At 43.2% G+C, this 18,142-nt stretch overlaps 1 protein-coding gene across 9 annotated transcripts in view; it reads right to left on the bottom strand.

The window, feature by feature from the left end:
• Positions 1–18,142, bottom strand: part of LOC141121958 (uncharacterized) — a 266,794-nt gene that overhangs the window by 28,045 nt on the left and 220,607 nt on the right. For 6 of the 9 annotated variants that reach the window (XM_073611722.1, XM_073611723.1, XM_073611725.1 and 3 more), the window contains 5 exons: positions 10,781–10,878; positions 10,125–10,331; positions 9,808–10,035; positions 9,545–9,686; positions 1,252–3,191 (listed from right to left, as the gene is read on the bottom strand). In XM_073611722.1, coding sequence (XP_073467823.1) covers positions 1,735–3,191; positions 9,545–9,686; positions 9,808–10,035; positions 10,125–10,331; positions 10,781–10,878 — 2,132 coding nt within the window. In that variant the 3' untranslated portion in view covers positions 1,252–1,734. Of the gene's footprint in view, positions 1–1,250; positions 3,192–9,544; positions 9,687–9,807; positions 10,036–10,124; positions 10,332–10,780; positions 10,879–10,994; positions 11,119–11,206; positions 11,342–11,760; positions 11,890–13,580; positions 16,016–18,142 lie in introns of those variants that run through there. The other 3 variants (XM_073611726.1, XM_073611728.1, XM_073611729.1) reach the window with 3 other exon arrangements.

Here is an 18,142-nt window from a genome sequence, read left to right as displayed (position 1 = left end):
TCCCCCTGGCTAGCCATCCCTGGCCCCTCAGGGGGGGGAGGATGCTGCAGAAAGGGGGTCCTCAGAACCCGACCGAGATCCCCTAGAGTCTCTGGTTCTTGGGGTGTTTGAACCTCTTCTACCCATAGTGCAAAGCAACAAGGTGGAGGTATCACAAAATGAACACTGACTGCTGAGCGATGTAGTCCGGCTAAAAGCCCTGCTACCAAATGCCTAGTCTGGTGTTACCTTAGTGAATGCTGCCTAGGAGAATGCCTGTGTCCCACCTTACATGCGACCTGTCAGCTCTGTGTCCCTCCAAAGGCTGGCCTGAGTGGGCGTCCAAGCACCTGTGCTGACGCCCCGCCCCCCCCGAATTACATAAAAACGAGTGCTTACCGCGCTGGCCGACCCTCCGGAAATAATATTGAGGAAGGCTGGGGGAGAGGGAGGCAGGAGAGAGGTCGGTAGTGATGGGGCCTGTGTAATGGCAGTGCTGGAGCGGTGTATAACTGCATTTCAGACCCCTGTGGCCTCCCCCTAGCCTGGGGGGAACATTCCTGCATGAGAAATCCCCCCATCCATCCTACCTGGAGCCAGAGACACTGTGCAGCGTGAGACCACTGAGCCTACATCAGCATGACAAGGTATGTGCTCTTGGCAGCCCCTGGTGGTCACAATAGGCATAGCATGCATTTACTTTTAAAGGAGAAAACCTACTAGAATTTAAAAAATCTGTGGAATCTCCTCTTACCTTATCCAGCCGCAGGGTTCTGTTTATACAGATCCAAGCTTCACCTCTCACGGTGGGCTCCGTTTAGAAAACCGTCAGAGACTGGGGCCCCCTACGAATAGGGGGATCCTGCAGTTCTGGCCCTGTAAAGCACCCGGCTAGAAAAACCATTTTCTAATATGCGGGGTCCAGCTCTCTAAAAAGAGAAGCGTTAGAGGTAAAGCCTCGTTTCTTCGGACACGAGGCCCGGGTACCATCCAATTCGACCACTAAAGGACTCTTTGAATGGATCCGGTTTGCCTGGCTTGCCCCAGTATAGGATATCAGGATAGTCCCCTTGGAGCTCAGCACAGGACATCTTTACACGTCCAACACCTAAGACACTGGCGTAAAAACTGAGATATCCCTGCAAGGGGAGGGATTATATAGGGGGTTGAACTTTCTGATAGGGTGTGCCAGTGTCCAATCACCAGTGATACCCTATATAACCCATCAGTAATTACTGAGGCTCTGTGTCCCGTGATGTTCGAGAAAGAAAATAGCACAATACCACATTATGGCCACTAGATGGAGCCAAGGAAATCAGTGTATGAAATAAAATACATCCAATATTCATCACAGCCGGGTGAATGCTGCTCACATTCATTCAACTATTTTTTTATTTTTAATAGACCTCTAAGTGTTTGTGAAAGCTTACACCACAAAATGTACTCAGCCAATGAGAGGTAATGACTCCATTTTTATTTTTCTACTGCTATCAATGGTCAACACAGTACAACACTTCATCCATGTCTTTGGTGATCTCTGATCTCCTTATGAACTGTTTCTTACATGATGAAGATCAGCCATGGAGTATATCTGAGGTGTATATCAGGGTGTGCTTCTTCCCCACATGAGAGCTGTGATGTCCAGCAACATTCATATAGAAGACATTTCCCACACTCAAGGCACTTATACACCTCAAGGGTTGTGTGGGATCCCTGATGTACAGGAAGACAGGACTTCAGTGAGGAACAATTCCCTCACTCAGGACAGGAAAGTGGCTTCTCCCCCGTGTGACATCTCTGATGTGTGTAAAGACTGGACTTCTGTGAAAAACATTTTCCACACTCAGGACAGGAATACGGCTTCTCCCCCGTGTGCGATCTCTGATGTCTGTAAAGATTGGAATTCCGTGAAAAACATTTTCCACACTCAGGGCATGAATACGGCTTCTCCCCTGTGTGAGATCTCTGATGTTTGTAAAGATTGGCCTTCTGTGAGAAACATTTCCCGCACTCAGGACAGGAATACAGCTTCTGCCCCGTGTGAACTCTCTGATGTGTGTCAAGATGCGACTTCAATGAAAAACATTTCCCGCACTCAGGACAGGAATACGTTTTCTCCCTCGTGTGAGATCTTTGATGTGTGTTAAGACTGGACTTCTGTGAAAAACATTTCCCACACTCAGGACAGGAAAAAGGCTTCTCCCCCATGTGAGACCTCTGATGTGTGGAAAGATTGGTCTTCTTTGAAAAACATTTCCCGCACTCAGGACAGGAAAACAGCTTCTCTCCTGTGTGAGATCTCTGATGTGCGTAAAGATTGGACTTCTGTAAAAAACATTTCCCACACTCAGGACAGGAAAACGGCTTCTCCCCCGTGTGAGATCTTTGATGTGTGTTAAGATCGGACTTCTGTGAAAAACATTTCCCACACTCAGGACAGGAAAACGGCTTCTCCCCTGTGTGAGATCTTTGATGTGTGTTAAGATCGGACTTCTGTGAAAAACATTTCCCGCACTCAGGACAGGAATACGGCTTCTCTCCTGTATGAGATCTTATATGCACATTGAGATGGGATTTAGTATGGATACACTTCCCGCATTTAGGACAGGAATACGGCTTCTCCCCTGTGTGAGATCTTATATGCCTATTAAGATTGGATGCATAATGGAAACACTTCCCGCACTCAGTACAGGAAAACCTCTTATCTGTTGGAAGGACGGCACCGTCCCTCACAGTCTGAGGTTCCTCAGGATAAGAGGAATACGATGGTCCATCTACACTGTGTGGTGCCGGATGGACATTTGAGGTAGTCGGGTTTTCTACTGGACTATTCCCGTTATGAGATCTTTGATGTGTGTAAAGATTGGACTTCTGTGAAAAACATTTCCCACACTCAGGACAGGAATATGGCTTCTCCCCCGTGTGAGATCTTATATGCACATTAAGATTGGATTTATAACGGAAACACTTCCCGCACTCAGTACAGGAAAGCCTCTTCTCTGTTGGAAGGACGGCACCGTCCCTCACAGTCTGAGGTTCCTCAGGATAAGAGGAATACGATGGTCCATCTACACTGTGTGGTGCCGGATGGACATTTGAGGTAGTCGGGTTTTCTCCTGGACTATACTGTGTGATGTCTTCATCTTCTACTTTACAGTCTGGAGACAAAGTGAGACAATCCTCTGAGGTTTTCCTCATCTCCCGTCCATCTACTAAAATAGAAATAAAAAGATTATTACTAGACATGAGCAGATTGGTTCCCCTAAACCAGGACTCCGCCCACATCAGGCAGCTTTGTCTCTGAGGATCTTACAATTCCCCCCTCAAGGGATCTAGTAAATGGGTCCTCTGATCTCCTACCAGTTCATTTCTTTATTCATGGACCTTAGTCAGAGAGTGAGGAAACAATGAGAACTGTCTTGGTGCTCAGTCTGAAGAACTTTGTGTAAGTGGAACTTGGTATAAGTGGGAGTTAAAACCAGAGTTTAAAACAGGAGTCATAGTACCTGTGTAGTGTGAGTACCTGAGTGTTTTCTGAGTAGTGTGTGTGGATCGTTAGTACTTGTGTATTGTGTACTGTATACTTGTGTATTGTGTACCTGTGTATTGTCTTGTTGTGTACCTGTGTATTGTCTTGAGTATTAGTGCCAGGAAGCTAGTTGTTAGGTAATTTGGACAGGGTAAAATCCCCAAATCCTCACTAAATTTAATAGGTACGATGCCCGGCGGGTGTGGAGAGGCGACTCTTTGTACATCTTGCCGCATGTATGCGTTCCTTGATCATCCGATCGAGGGCGAATACTGCTGTGCAAAATGTAAGCACATTGTTTCCCTGGAATCCCAGGTTCTGAATCTGGGGAAGCAACTGTCAGCACTGAGAAGTCCCTCCATACTAAAGGTGAGCCAGGAACGTACACGGCAGGTGCCGGCAGGTGCCAGCACAGAGGCGGGTGGAGACAAAGAGGTGCAGGCACTAGCAAAGAGTAGATGGGTGACAGTCAGGAGGGGTAGAAGGGGAAGTGCCAGAGAGGCCAATCCAGGACTGGAGCATCCCAATAAGTACGCTCCATTGAGTGACATTGGTGAAACCAGTCAGGGACCAGCACTGCTGGAGATGAGGGACTCTCCTAGCTGCCGGGGGAAGAACTCCTCCAGTGAGAGTGGGGGGGCAGCAAAGGGAAAGGAAAGACAGATTCTGGTGGTAGGGGACTAAATTCTTAGAAGGACAGAGAGGGCAATCTGTAACCAAGACCTGAAGCGCCAAACAGTATGTTGTCTACCGGGCGCTCGGGTTCGGCACATCACGGATCTTGTGGACAGATTACTGGGAGGGCCTGGGGAAGACCCGGCTGTCATGGTGCACGTTGGCACCAATGACAAAGTCAGAGGCAGATGGAGTGTCCTAAAGAACGATTTTAGGGACTTAGGAGCTAAATTGAGGAAAAGGACCTCCAAGGTAGTATTCTCAGGAATACTACCGGTACATCGAGCCACACCAGAAAGGCAGAGGGAGATTAGGGAAGTAAACAAGTGGCTGAAGAGCTGGTGTAGTAAGGAGGGGTTTGGGTTCCTGGAGGACTGGGCCGACTTCTCAGTCGGTAACCGGTACTATAGAAGGGACGGACTGCACCTAAATGAGGAGGGTGCAGATCTGCTGGGAATGAAGATGGCCAAAAAGTTAGAGGGGTTTTAAACTAGGCGATGGGGGGGGAGGGTCCAGAGACAGTGATAGCCAGCGTGGATGATATTCCAGAGGGTAGTGTTGGGGGCATTAGTGGTAGGTTAACCAAAGCACAAAAACACAAGGTGAGTATAGTAGCAAGTCCTAGTTGCAATTTTGAAACACCCAATACGAGGACAATATGCGACCGGTCTAAACTATGTGGCATGTTCACCAATGCCAGGAGCATAGCAGACAAGATGGGTGAACTAGAGATACTGTTGTACAAGGAGAATTTGGATTTTGTGGGAATTTCAGAGACCTGGTTCAACAGCTCTCATGATTGGCTGGCAAACATTCAAGGGTATACCCTATACTGCAAGGATAGAGAGGGTAAAAAAGGGGGAGGGGTATGCCTATATATCAAGAATAATGTACAAGTAAATGTGAGAGATGACATCACTGAGGGAGCTAGAGAGGAGGTGGAATCCTTATGGGTAGAGCTCCAAAGGGATGAAGCTAAGGGGAAAATAATACTGGGAGTATGCTATAGGCCCCCTAACCTGAGGGAGGAAGTGGAGACGGATCTCCTATCACAAATTGGATTAGCAGCAAGGATGGGAAGTGTTATCATAATGGGGGATTTTAATTATCCAGACATAGACTGGGCGGAGGGAACCGCGCATTCATTTAAGGCTCGCCAGTTCCTTAGTGTCTTGCAGGACAATTTTATGGGTCAGATGGTAGACGCACCAACTAGAAATAAAACATTACTGGATCTACTGATTACCAACAATACAGACCTGATCACAGATGTGGAAATACGGGGCAATTTAGGTAACAGCGATCACAGGTCAATTAGTTTCAGTATAAATCACACAAATAGGAAATATAAAGGGAATACAAAGACACTGAATTTCAAAAGAGCCAACTTCCCTAAACTACAAACCTTGCTAAAAGGCATAAATTGGGATAAAATATTAGGAACAAAGAATACGGAGGAGAGATGGGTTTGCTTTAAGAGCATATTAAATAAGGGCATTAGCCAATGTATCCCATTGGGTAATAAATTTAAAAGAGCGAACAAAAATCCTGGATGGCTTAACTCCAATGTAAAAATGCATATAAAAGCAAAGGAGAAGGCCTTCAAAAAATACAAGGTTGAGGGATCATCCTCAGCATTCAGACTTTATAAAGAATGCAACAAGAAATGTAAGGGTGCAATTAGGACGGCTAAGATAGAACATGAAAGACACATAGCGGAGGAGAGCAAAAAAAATCCCAAGAAATTCTTTAAGTATGTAAACAGTAAAAAAGGAGGACAGACCATATTGGCCCCATAAAGAATGAGGAAGGACATCTGGTAACAAAGGATGGGGAGATGGCAAAGGTATTGAATTTATTCTTCTCCTCAGTCTTCACGAGTGAATCGGGGGGCTTCAGTAACCAAAACTGCAGTGTTTATCCTCATGACACAACACAGGAAGCACCTCCATGGTTAACAGAGGACAGAATTAAAATTAGACTTGAGAAACTTAACATTAATAAATCACCGGGACCAGATGGCTTGCATTCGAGGGTACTTAGGGAACTCAGTCAGGTGATTGCCAGACCGTTGTTCCTAATTTTTACAGACAGTCTACTGACTGGAATGGTACCAGCTGATTGGAGAAAAGCCAATGTAGCACCAATATTTAAAAAGGGCCCAAAAAACATCCCTGGGAATTACAGACCAGTTAGCCTAACATCAATAGTATGTAAACTCTTGGAGGGGATGATAAGGGACTATATACAAGATTTTAGTAATAAGAACGATATCATTAGCAGTAATCAGCATGGATTCATGAAGAATCGTTCTTGCCAAACCAATCTATTAACCTTCTATGAGGAGGTGAGTTGCCATCTAGATAAAGGAAGGCCCGTAGATGTGGTGTATCTGGATTCTGCAAAAGCATTTGACACAGTTCCCCATAAACGTTTACTGTACAAAATAAGGTCTGTTGGCATGGACCATAGGGTGAGTACCTGGATTGAAAACTGGCTACAAGGGCATGTTCAGAGGGTGGTGATAAATGGGGAGTACTCGGAATGGTCAGGGGTGGGTAGTGGGGTTCCCCAGGGTTCTGTGCTGGGACCAATCCTATTTAATTTGTTTATAAACGATCTGGAGGATGGGATAAACAGTTCAATCTCTGTATTTGCAGACGATACTAAGCTAAGCAGGGCAATAACTTCTCCGCAGGATGTGGAAACCTTGCAAAAAGACCTGAACAAATTAATGGGGTGGGCGACTACATGGCAAATGAGGTTCAATGTAGAGAAATGTAAAATAATGCATTTGGGTGGCAAAAATATGAATGCAATCTATACACTGGGGGGAGAACCTCTGGGGGAATCTAGGATGGAAAAGGACCTGGGGGTCCTAGTAGATGATAGGCTCAGCAATGGCATGCAATGCCAAGCTGCTGCTAATAAGGCAAACAGAATATTGGCATTAAAAAGGGGGATCAACTCCAGAGATAAAACGATAATTCTCCCGCTCTACAAGACTCTGGTCCGGCCGCACCTGGAGTATGCTGTCCAGTTCTGGGCACCAGTCCTCAGGAAGGATGTACTGGAAATGGAGCGAGTACAAAGAAGGGCAACAAAGCTAATAAAGGGTCTGGAGGATCTTAGTTATGAGGAAAGGTTGCGAACGTTAAACTTATTGTCTCTGGAGAAGAGACGCTTGAGAGGGGATATGATTTCAATGTAGAAATACCGGACTGGTGACCCCACAATAGGGATAAAACTTTTTCGCAGAAGAGAGTTTAATAAGACTCATGGCCACTCATTACAATTAGAAGAAAAGAGGTTTAACCTTAAACTACGTAGAGGGTTCTTTACTGTAAGAGCGGCAAGGATGTGGAATTCCCTTCCACAGGCGGTGGTCTCAGCGGGGGGCATTGATAGCTTCAAGAAACTATTAGATAAGCACCTGAACGACCGAAACATACAGGGATATGTAAGGTAATACTGACACATAATCACACACATAGGTTGGACTTGATGGACTTGTGTCTTTTTTCAACCTCACCTACTATGTATGTAACTATGTCTTTTATAGGTGTGACAGTGATGAGAGGATTTTAGGACGAGTGTCCCCTCCCCCTCTATCACTCATTGCCATCTTCCCAACACAAGAAGTCCTGCATTTCCTTATTTAGTCCATGATTTAGTCATGAATAACACCGGGGCTGAGCCCCACCAGAGGTCAGAGAGTGAGGGTGGGGGGAGAACAACCAAGATGAAGACTGGACTGATCCTGAAGACCACCATCATTGGGTTATTGACTCCTCCCTCATTATCACTTTCTGTTTAAGGTTTCAAAGTTGGAGGATGTTATCACATTATTATCAACATGTAAAAGTCTGTGCTCCAATCAAATCATCAGATATAAAATGTCCAGCTGGTAGGAAATGGATGTAACAAAAGAAAATACATATTATGTGTATATATAGCAGTGGGTAGAGGGGAGAGAGCAGAAGTCAGGAGTATGTAATGTACAACATATTGTATAAGATACAACAGATAGGACTATATAGTATCAGAATGATGTAATGTACAACAGAGTATATAGTGCAGGGGTCAGGAGTATGTAATGTACAACATAGAGTATATAGTGCAGGGGTCAGGAGTATGTAATGTACAACATAGAGTATATAGTGCAGGGGTCAGGAGTATGTAATGTACATTATAGAGCAGCCCCCAAAAATTGCACTTGCCTGCTCGCATTTTGCGAGTGCATTTTGAGGGCTGGCGAGGAAGGTCTGCCTGGAGCAGGGGGGGGGGGGGGGGAGGGGCGAGAACTACCGGCAGCCTGGGTGGAAAGGGAGTCCTTCTCCCAGCGATTACAGATGGGAGAGAGAGCAGCCCGGATGTTCAGAGAGCAGCGCGGGGAACACAGCAATAACAGCTTTCATTTTAGTCCTGGTCCCGGGACTTTGATAGACAGATCACACATCCAATCCAGGGACGGGTGATCTGTTAATCAAAGTTCCCTGGCCAGGGGGCGGGGCTGTATATGACGTTGAGCGGCGGGAACACAGAAATTGAAATGAAAGCCGTTATCACTGTGTTCCCCGCACTGCGCTCTCAACATCTGAGAGACTCTCCTGTTCCTCTCCTCCCCTGCACAGGTAGGCTGCATGGTGGGCACAGGGTGGATGGTGGGCACAGATAAATTTGTTGTTGGTAATATTTATGTATCTAACTTAATTCTGCATAAAACATTTAAGTGTCATTTAATGAGATAATTTTTGAGGGCATGTTTAGGGGCGGGGCAGGGCATGGTTGGGTGGGGCAACTGGTGGTGAGTAATCCTTGAGGCCTGGCTAGCAGCTCAGGACTTGAAATTTTGAGCCCTGTTATAGAGTATATAGTGCAGGGGTCAGGAGTATGTAATGTACAATATAAATTATATAGTGTAAGGGTCAGGACTCATAATATTGGTGTTCAGTAATCAGTAAACACCGCTGCCTCCCATCTCCTGAGATTGCACTCAGTGACTTGGGTCTGAGACTATACAGACATATCCCTCCACCCGGCACAACCAGCAGACAACAGAGCAAGTAATCATGGGAGAATTGTTCTGTCAGAGATCTTGCTAGACGTCTATTTTTAAAATAATCATTTTGCAGCCAGCTGAACTCCAGAATCTCCATAAATCCAGTCTAGATACATAAATTGTGTCTGCAGCACAGAGAAGGAAGATTATCCGAGAGAAATACAGGAATACAGGACGGGGAACACAGCTCAGGAAAGTGACCAGGGGATTACAGGCTGATATCACCCAGTCCCCGCCCTACTCTGGACCAATCAGTGAGCAGTATGGGTGGAGGAATGTATTTAGTGTTAATGACCCACCTGTACTGATCTCTGTAGGAGTGTCCTCCTCTATAAATGTCCCCGTTATTCCATCCTCCTCCATAGACTGCTGATCACCCCTCACATACCTCTCTTCTTCTTCTGATATAACCTCAAATTCTATATCGATTGGATCTCCACTCTAAATCAAGAAAATGAGAGAGAATATCATCTGTAAGATATAAGATTTATTATTGTGACATCACATATAAAATCCACACATTGTCTCTATAAGTGTGTTTTATAAGCTCCGTCCCACCAACCTTGTAACAGTGAGGGATGGTGTGACCTTCCTGTGTGGAATCCCGGGAATACAGAGGACGGGGACATCTCTCTGGTGGGTTCCTGTAGCTGGATGATTCCACCATGGTGTCCTGGTACAGATCTTTGTGTTCTTTTAGAAACTCTGACTCCTCCATCACCCCATCTTCATCATCCTCCTCTTTTATCTCTTCTTTAACCTCAACTTTAGAATCTCTCAGATTTCCACTCTGAATATATAATAAAAATGACATCAATGGTAACAATGCAGATAATGTACAGATCCTAATGATACTATCAGTGATTGTTCCTCATCTACCTGATGATGGTGAGGGATGGTGTGATCTTCCTGTGTGGAATCCCGGGAATACAGAGGACGGGGACATCTCTCTGGTGGGTTCCTGGTATTTGGTGGCTCCATCATATCCTTGTGTCCTTCTGAAAACTCCTCCATCACTCCATACTCCTCATCCTCCTCTTTATAATCTTCTTTAACATCAATATTATCATCCCCGAGGTTTCCACTCTGAATATATAATAAAACATTCATTGTAACAAACATGCTGTGTATAAGACCCCTTTCACACTGGGGTGGTTGTCAGAAGCTTTAGCGCTAGAAATAGCCTCTGCTAAGTGCCTGAAAACTGCCTCCCATTCACTGCAGTGTGACCTTTCAAAATCGGGCGGTGCGCTTGTGGGATGTTACCAAAAGTCCTGCAAGCAACATCTTTGGGGCGGGTTAGGAGCGCTGTATTTAACGCTCCCAAAACACCCTTCCCATTGCAATCAATGGGCAGTGCTTCCAAAGCAATTTGAAAACGGGAGATTTTAACCCTTTTTTGGGGTTAAAAGCACCCTGCTGGTGGCCGAAAAGCAGTGCAGAAGTACCACTTAAACAGCGCTAAAACGTCACTAAAATGAGCGGCGCTTTGAGTGTGAAAGCATCAAAACTATTAGTGATTGTTCCTTATCTACCTGATGATGGTGAGGGATGGTGTGATCTTCCTGTGTGGAATCCCGGGAATACAGAGGACGGGGACATCTCTCTGGTGGGTTCCCATTACTGGATCCATCTGTAGGAAACACACACACTGACTGAATACATTGTTTCTATGTGTTTATCAGATGATGGGGGATCTAGGTGGAGCCTCCGTACTGCTCTCTCCTTTACAATAAAGTCTCCTCTTACCCGGTGATGTGAGGGGCGGCTGATTGTCCATCATGACGTCCTTGTAGAGATCCTTGTGTCCTTCTAAATACTCCCACTCCTCCATGGAGAAATAGACAGTGACATCCTGACACCTTATAGGAACCTGACACACACAATGATACAGTCACCATCCAGACACATCCCTTGTCTGTTACTGGATAATGTCCCAGAATTCCCAGAATCCTCCTCACCTCTCCTGTCAGCAGCTCCATCATCTTCTTGGTGACTTCTAGAATCTTCTCCATGTTGTGTCTCTCAGGTTTTAGGGAGTCACATGGAGGCACTGTGATGGTCATATGATCACCTGACTTCACAAGAGGAAATCTCTGTATTGAGGAACCAATAGGAATATCATGCTAGAATCCCAGAATCCTCCTCACCTCTCCGGTCAGGTCTGTGTTTTATTAATAGAGATAAGAGTGATGTCATGTGACCTCCCAGAATCCTCCTCCCCTCTCCGGTCAGGTCTGTGTTTTATTAATAGAGATAAGAGTGATGTCATGTGACCTCCCAGAATCCTCCTCACCTCTCCGGTCAGGTCTGTGTTTTATTAATGGAGATAAGAGTGATGTCATGTGACCTCCCAGAATCCTCCTCACCTCTCCGGTCAGGTCTGTGTTTTATTAATGGAGATAAGAGTGATGTCATGTGACCTCCCAGAATCCTCCTCACCTCTCCGGTCAGGTCTGTGTTTTATTAATAGAGATAAGAGTGATGTCATGTGACCTCCCAGAATCCTCCTCACCTCTCCGGTCAGCAGGTAGATGATCTCCAGGGTGAGGTTTAGTATCTTCTCAGTCATGTGACTCCGGTCCTCCTCCATCCTCATTGGTGCCGTCATGTGATCTATACAGGTCTCCTTGTAGACGGATAACTTTGGGAAATGAAAGTAAGAATTATTTGGATGGTGTTGGTCTCACAATAATAGGATGTGGATGTGAGGGGGTAATAGGAGGGTTGAGGGACATTTAACAAATACTCCCCTCCATGACAGATATTCCCCTTTCTATGTTGGGTTTGTTTGGTTTCTGAACTGGATTTGATTAGTTTTAGATCTGCAGACAAGGAATGATAAATACGATCCTTCCTTTGACATGTTTGCTCTGAGGCAGTGATGTGAGGACAATGTCGGGTCATCATGTCCAGGAAGGGGAACTTGCTGACTTTTGGTCGGAGTTGTCGGCTAATCAGGATAATTGCCAGAACTCCGGCTGCAAGGCTCCAATCTCCGGCAGCCTGCTGACTGATCGGAGTGATGTCACTGTCACTCTCTGCAGTAAGAGAAGGGATCGGATTGGATAGCAGGAGGATGCTGCTGGTGGAGTACAGAACTGTGGGGGAGGAGTCAGTTTTGTTCTCTCCAATAGCAACCCATCTGCCATCTATGCTGATTATGAAGATTATAACATGTAAGTGTACTATTTGTTTTTATGGAATAAATGACTTCATCATTCTAATGAGGATCTCGCGCTGTCATTTCTTTGTTGTTTAATCTCCTTGGATCTTCCCGGATCTTTATCTGACAAGCTGCAGGACCCTTGTATGTTGGAATGAACATTTGTCCTCATCATGCTGTTACCATAGACTGCTGTCTGTTGGGCTGGACCTTGTAGTGCACATTACTGGTGTGTGATTTTTATTTCAGTGCTGGTAGGAGGACAGCAGGGGGGAGGGGTTTGTTCTCTTGGTCTATTTTGTATCCTGTAACATATTTCTAGAACGGTGAAATGGTGAGGTGAAGGCTTCCTTCACTTGCTGGCAGAAGTTCATTAAAGAGGTCAGAAAAGTAAGTGCAGGTGGGGTGGGAGGACCATCAGAGACTTACAGCCCCTATGAGCCCATAAACCCCCTCCTTACTCAGAGCCGTACAGTCTGACTACCCCCTTCAGAGCCCCCACAGCCCTTCAGCCCCACTAATCTCTCAGAGTTGTTCAGCCCTATTACTTCCTAGGAGGCCCCCAAAGTCCTTCAGCTACACTTGCTCCTTGGGGGTCCCAGAGTTCGTCAGGTGCAGTACACTCTCAGAGACTCCCAGAGTCCTTTAGTCCCACTACCTCCTCAGAGACCCTCAGCTCCTCTAATTCCCTCAGTATTTTCCTCCCTCTGTCCCCAATGATGGAACATATTCTTCATGGAAGGCTGGGGAATGTTTTCTTCCCCCTGACCAGCAATGTAAGGGGCTCTATGCTCCATACTCCTGACCCCGGCACCCCATCATTGTGTTGGCTGCATATTGTAATGATTGCCCATTGGCTGCCTGTGTAGTGTAATAATTGTCCTTTGTAGGCCATGTATGGTCAGGATGGTCATTGTCTTGTCTATTTATTGTCAGTGATGTTTGTTTAGAGGAACATATTACTAGAATTTATCTCCACAATGAAGAAAATGTTCCGGCCCCATAAGTGGGGAAATGTTCTGCCCCTGAAGGGGTTAATCTAGGTTTCCACACTATATATGTGTGTATCATCATCTGCTGGAGATAAAAGACATCACAGTGACTATGGAGGAAGAGGACGGACATGACGGGGGGTTACTGGGTGTAAATAGAAAATAAGATCTTATTACCTCGTCTCCTGCCTCTTCCAGCAATGTCTTCTCTCTACTTCCTCCCGACTCACCTCTCACCCAGAACTTCCTGTCTGTACCTGACATCACTTCCTGTCTGTATTCCATAGAGACTTCCTGTCTGGGTAGAAGTAAGATCACCATCTTGCGGAGTTCTGAGGAACTGCAGCCCCAAGAAACATCTCATAATAACTATTCTTTTTTTTTTTTTAACAATAATTTTTATTTATTTTATCAAACAAATACAAATCAATTGAAGTTGCTGCATTTATTATACAACATTTGTAATACAAAAACTGAGAAGGCATAAAGTATAGTAGTGATATAAACCTTGATGGCCTAGTCCAGCCTACCCCGGTTGGGTTTAAGCTGTAGGACTGGAAGGTCACCACTTTAACTATGCTTCTTACAGTATAAACTATGAGTATGGAAATAATGTTGGGAAGGGAAATTAAAAATAACGAATAACTAAAAAGTAATGAAAATCAGAGATATTGCTCTACACCGACTAATTGCTTAGGTGAATGGTCACAATATTTCAGCCTGAAGGTTAAATTTAAATTTTACATTCTTTTAGGTAATTGGAGGCTCTGGGATGAGATATCCAAATTTTACATTTTTTACTGAAAGTGGTTATGGAGTGTTTTTTATAAGCAGCATTAATTCAAATTGTGCCTGGGTATTCAATCTAGTTATGACAGTAGATAGATTGGGGGCTTCCATAGATTTCCAGAGATAAGCTATTGTAAGTCTTGAGGCTATTAAAATGTGGAGCACAATTGTTCTATGTATAGTGGGGTATTTCTCAAGGTCTATATCTAGTAGGGCTGAGGCGGGAGTAAGCGTGGAAAGGTTTCCTGTAATATCTGCTATAAATGATGAGATTGAGTTCCAAAAGCTTTTCAGGGTTTTGGAACTCCAGAGGGTGTGTATAAGATTTCCAGTTTGCTCATTACACCTCCAACAAATGTCGGGTGTGGATGGGTAGATTTTGGATCATTTATACGGGGTTAAATACCACCTGTTAGTTATTTTTTGAGCATTGTCCCCGTGTTCTATACACCATGATGATTTGTTGATTATTTGGAATGATTTTTTCCACTGGTCCCATGAGAAGTTTTGACCTAAATCTCTTTCCCATTTTAACATGTGAGCATTTTTATTATCTGGATGGGAGGAGAGTATCCCATAGAAAAGGAAATGCCTTTCTTTGTATGGTCCTCATAATAAGACAGATATTCCCATATTATCGATGGAAATTCTATCACATCATCAGGATTGAAATCTTTTAAACGTTTACACTTTCCAAGCTTCCTCCTAATAACTTCCATAAGGTTGAAGGGTAGATTTTTATATAATCTGATTCCCTGTTTGATCCATTCATCTACTGAAAAGCGGATTCTGCAATAGTTAATCATTTCTGTAGGGAGGCATATTTTAGATTTTTTTTTTTTTTTTTTATGTCTAGTTTTAGAAAGTATGTGTTTCCAAGCAAATAATGTAGTTTTAATAGTCAGTAGATTTGGAGTGATTACTTTAGGGAGAATGGCTGTGGCTATTACTAGTGCATATAAGTCAGAATTTTTAGTAGATTCTTGTTCTATGTTTAGCCATAACTTATCTTTTTTAGGGTAGAACCAATATTTCATCTGGTCTAAAATGGATGCATAGTAATAGTTCTTGACATCTGGTAGATTCATTCCTCCATTATCTTTAGTGGTGGTGAGGATTGAGAATGAGACTCTAGTTTTTTTTTATTCCATATAAATTGTTTAAGTTTGGTATTCAATTGCGTGAAGAATTTGGCAGGTATAGGGATAGGGAGACATCTGAAATAGTATAGAATTTTTGGTAAGGTTTGCATCTTGAACGCAGCTATTTTGCCGACCCAGGATAGATGTGTTTTTTGTATATTCATTAGGTCTCGATCAATCTGTTCTAAGAGGGTAGGGAAGTTTATGTCATATATTTTAGTTGGAGGTGAGGTGAGTTGTATTCCTAGATATGTTATCGAGGTATTGTCCCAATTAAAACCATGTTTTGTACTTAAGTCTATAATTGTTGTGGCAGGTATATTCATAGGTAGGATGTGACATTTACTTTGATTGATGTTGTAGTATGACACCTCTTTGAATTGATCTAGTGCTGTAATTACTGATGGTAAAGAAATGTCAGGCTTGGTTAGTGTCAGTATTATGTCATCGGCAAATAAGCCTAATTTGTGTACATCTTGGCCAATGGTAATACCTTTGATTTCTGGGGAAGAGCGTATATATTCTGCTAAAGGTTCTATCGGTAGGAAAAATATTAGTGGGGATAAGGGGCAACCCTGTCTAGTCCCGTTGGTTAAAGAGAAATTTCTAGATAGCATACCTGTTGAGAAAATGTTTGCAGTGGGATGGGTGTATAACGCCATAATGGCAGAGTGTATGAATCCTTGGAGCCAAATTTGGTTAGAGTTTGTGAAATATATTCCCAATGCATTCTGTCAGAGAGTGTGTTTTGTCATTGTATATTAGGTTGATAATATTTAACATCCTTCTTGTGCTGTCGGGTTCTTGCCTACCTTTGACAAAGCCTACTTGGTCGGGTTTAATTAATAAGGGGGTTATGTTGACTATTCTATTGGCCAGTATTTTGGCGTATATTTTAAGATCAGAATTTAATAAAGATATGGGTCTATAATTTAAGGGGGACGTGGGGTCTTTTCCTGATTTTGGTAATGTTATTATTATGGCTTCTAGAAGTTCTTTTGAAAAGATGTTTGAACTTGTTGCTTGGTTAAACAATTTGGCTAGGTATGGGATTAAGGTGTCTTTAAAAGCTGAGTAATATTCTCCTGATAGGCCTTCACTCCTGGTGCTTTATTTTTCGGTAGTTCATTTATGACTTTTGAGATTTCTTCATTGGAAATTGGTTTATTAAGCTGATCTAGAGATATAGGGTCGATGGAGGGGAGATTAACGTTTTCTAAAAATGCTTTAATTTTGTTGGTGTCAGGTTGAGGGGTATTTTTGTCATCTTTTAAGTTATATAACGCTTCATAGTATTGTGCAAATGTGTCTACAATTTCTTGTGGTTGATTATTACTTTGTTTGAGTTGTGGTGGATTTGTTTAGGAATTTTATTTTTTTGTTGACGTTGGCGCAGTTGAGAAGCTAGTAGTTTACTCGCTTTGTTTCCTTGAGAGTAATATTTCAAATTTAATTTTTTTAAATATTTAACGTGATCAGCAATTAGAGCAAATCTGAGTTCAGCTCTTAGATTACTAAGTTGGCGTTCTAAATTTATGTCTTGGGGCTTTTTTTTATGTAGTTCTTTCATATTGGATATCCCTTTTAGAATAGTATCTATTTTATTCCTACTTTTTTTTTCCCTGGCGGTTATTTGTATTAGCAGGCCTCTGGCATAGGCTTTGTGAGAGCCCCATAGTGTAGAATTATTAACAGAGTCTTTATCATTCATTACAAAAAATTCCTCAAGGCTTTTTTCATCACAGACCGATACCTCTCCTGGGATAGAATAAATGTGTTATTTCTCCATAAATGGGACATATTTGGTTTGATTTAATTTCTAGTGTAATTGGTGCGTGGTCTGACCACATTAAATTGTGAATGTTAACATTGGTTATTTTTGGGAGGAAATATTTGTCTGTGATGAAATAGTCTATCCTGGAATATGACTTGTGAATGTTGGAAAAAAGCCTTTTTCTGTGGTGTGTAAACATCTCCAGGGATCATACATGTCTTCGGGTGAGAAGATGTTGGCCAGTCCTCTTCTAGGATTCTTCCCTTTCTTGGATGTGTCCATTTCCGGATCCATTGGAGCATTAAGGCCTCCACAAATAATGAGGTGTCCTTTCTGTATTTTCTTTGTTTTCTTGATCACTTTCTTGATGAACTGGTGAGGGTTTTTGTTGGGAGCATATATGTTGACTATTGTGTATACCGTGTTGTCAATTGAAGCTACCAGAATTATGAATCTTCCTTGGGTATCAGTTTTGATATCAATTTGTTGAAAGGAAACTGTGTCTTTTATAGCTGTAATCAAAATTTATGGAAATTTATGGTGTTTGAATTTTGTTGGATTATCCTTTGTAAAGTGCGATTCTTGGATACAAATGATGTCGCTTCTGGATTTAATGGCTTCTGACCATAGAGCTCTCTGTTTGAATGGGCTATTTAGGCCCTTCACATTCATTGACATAAGTTCAAGAGTCATTACTGGTATAAGGGTGGATGCTGAGGTGTAGTATCATATTTGTATATTGTTGATTGCTGATATGTGGAAAAAACAACTTGACGGTGCAGTTATACTTTTCCTCCAGTAGATAAAGGTGTTGTATTAAGTAAAGTATATAAGTGAAAAAAATATAGGGAAAGTCATTTAACAAAACAAAGTAAAAACATGAAAAAAAGAAGTGGAGTTGTGATGCAACTCCAGTGTACAGTAACATGTACTCCTAGTCAGGGGGTTGTCGGGATTAGTGCAGAATTCCCCGAGGTCCGGCTTCCCTGAGCTTCATTAGAAACCTGAGGTTTAAATTTGGAATGAACTTGTGG

The sequence above is a fragment of the Aquarana catesbeiana genome, unplaced genomic scaffold (genome assembly GCF_042186555.1).
Source record: "Aquarana catesbeiana isolate 2022-GZ unplaced genomic scaffold, ASM4218655v1 unanchor236, whole genome shotgun sequence".
NCBI classification, from domain to species: domain Eukaryota; kingdom Metazoa; phylum Chordata; class Amphibia; order Anura; family Ranidae; genus Aquarana; species Aquarana catesbeiana.
Note: the sequence above shows the minus strand (reverse complement) of the source record. Positions and strands in the feature narration are given on the sequence as shown.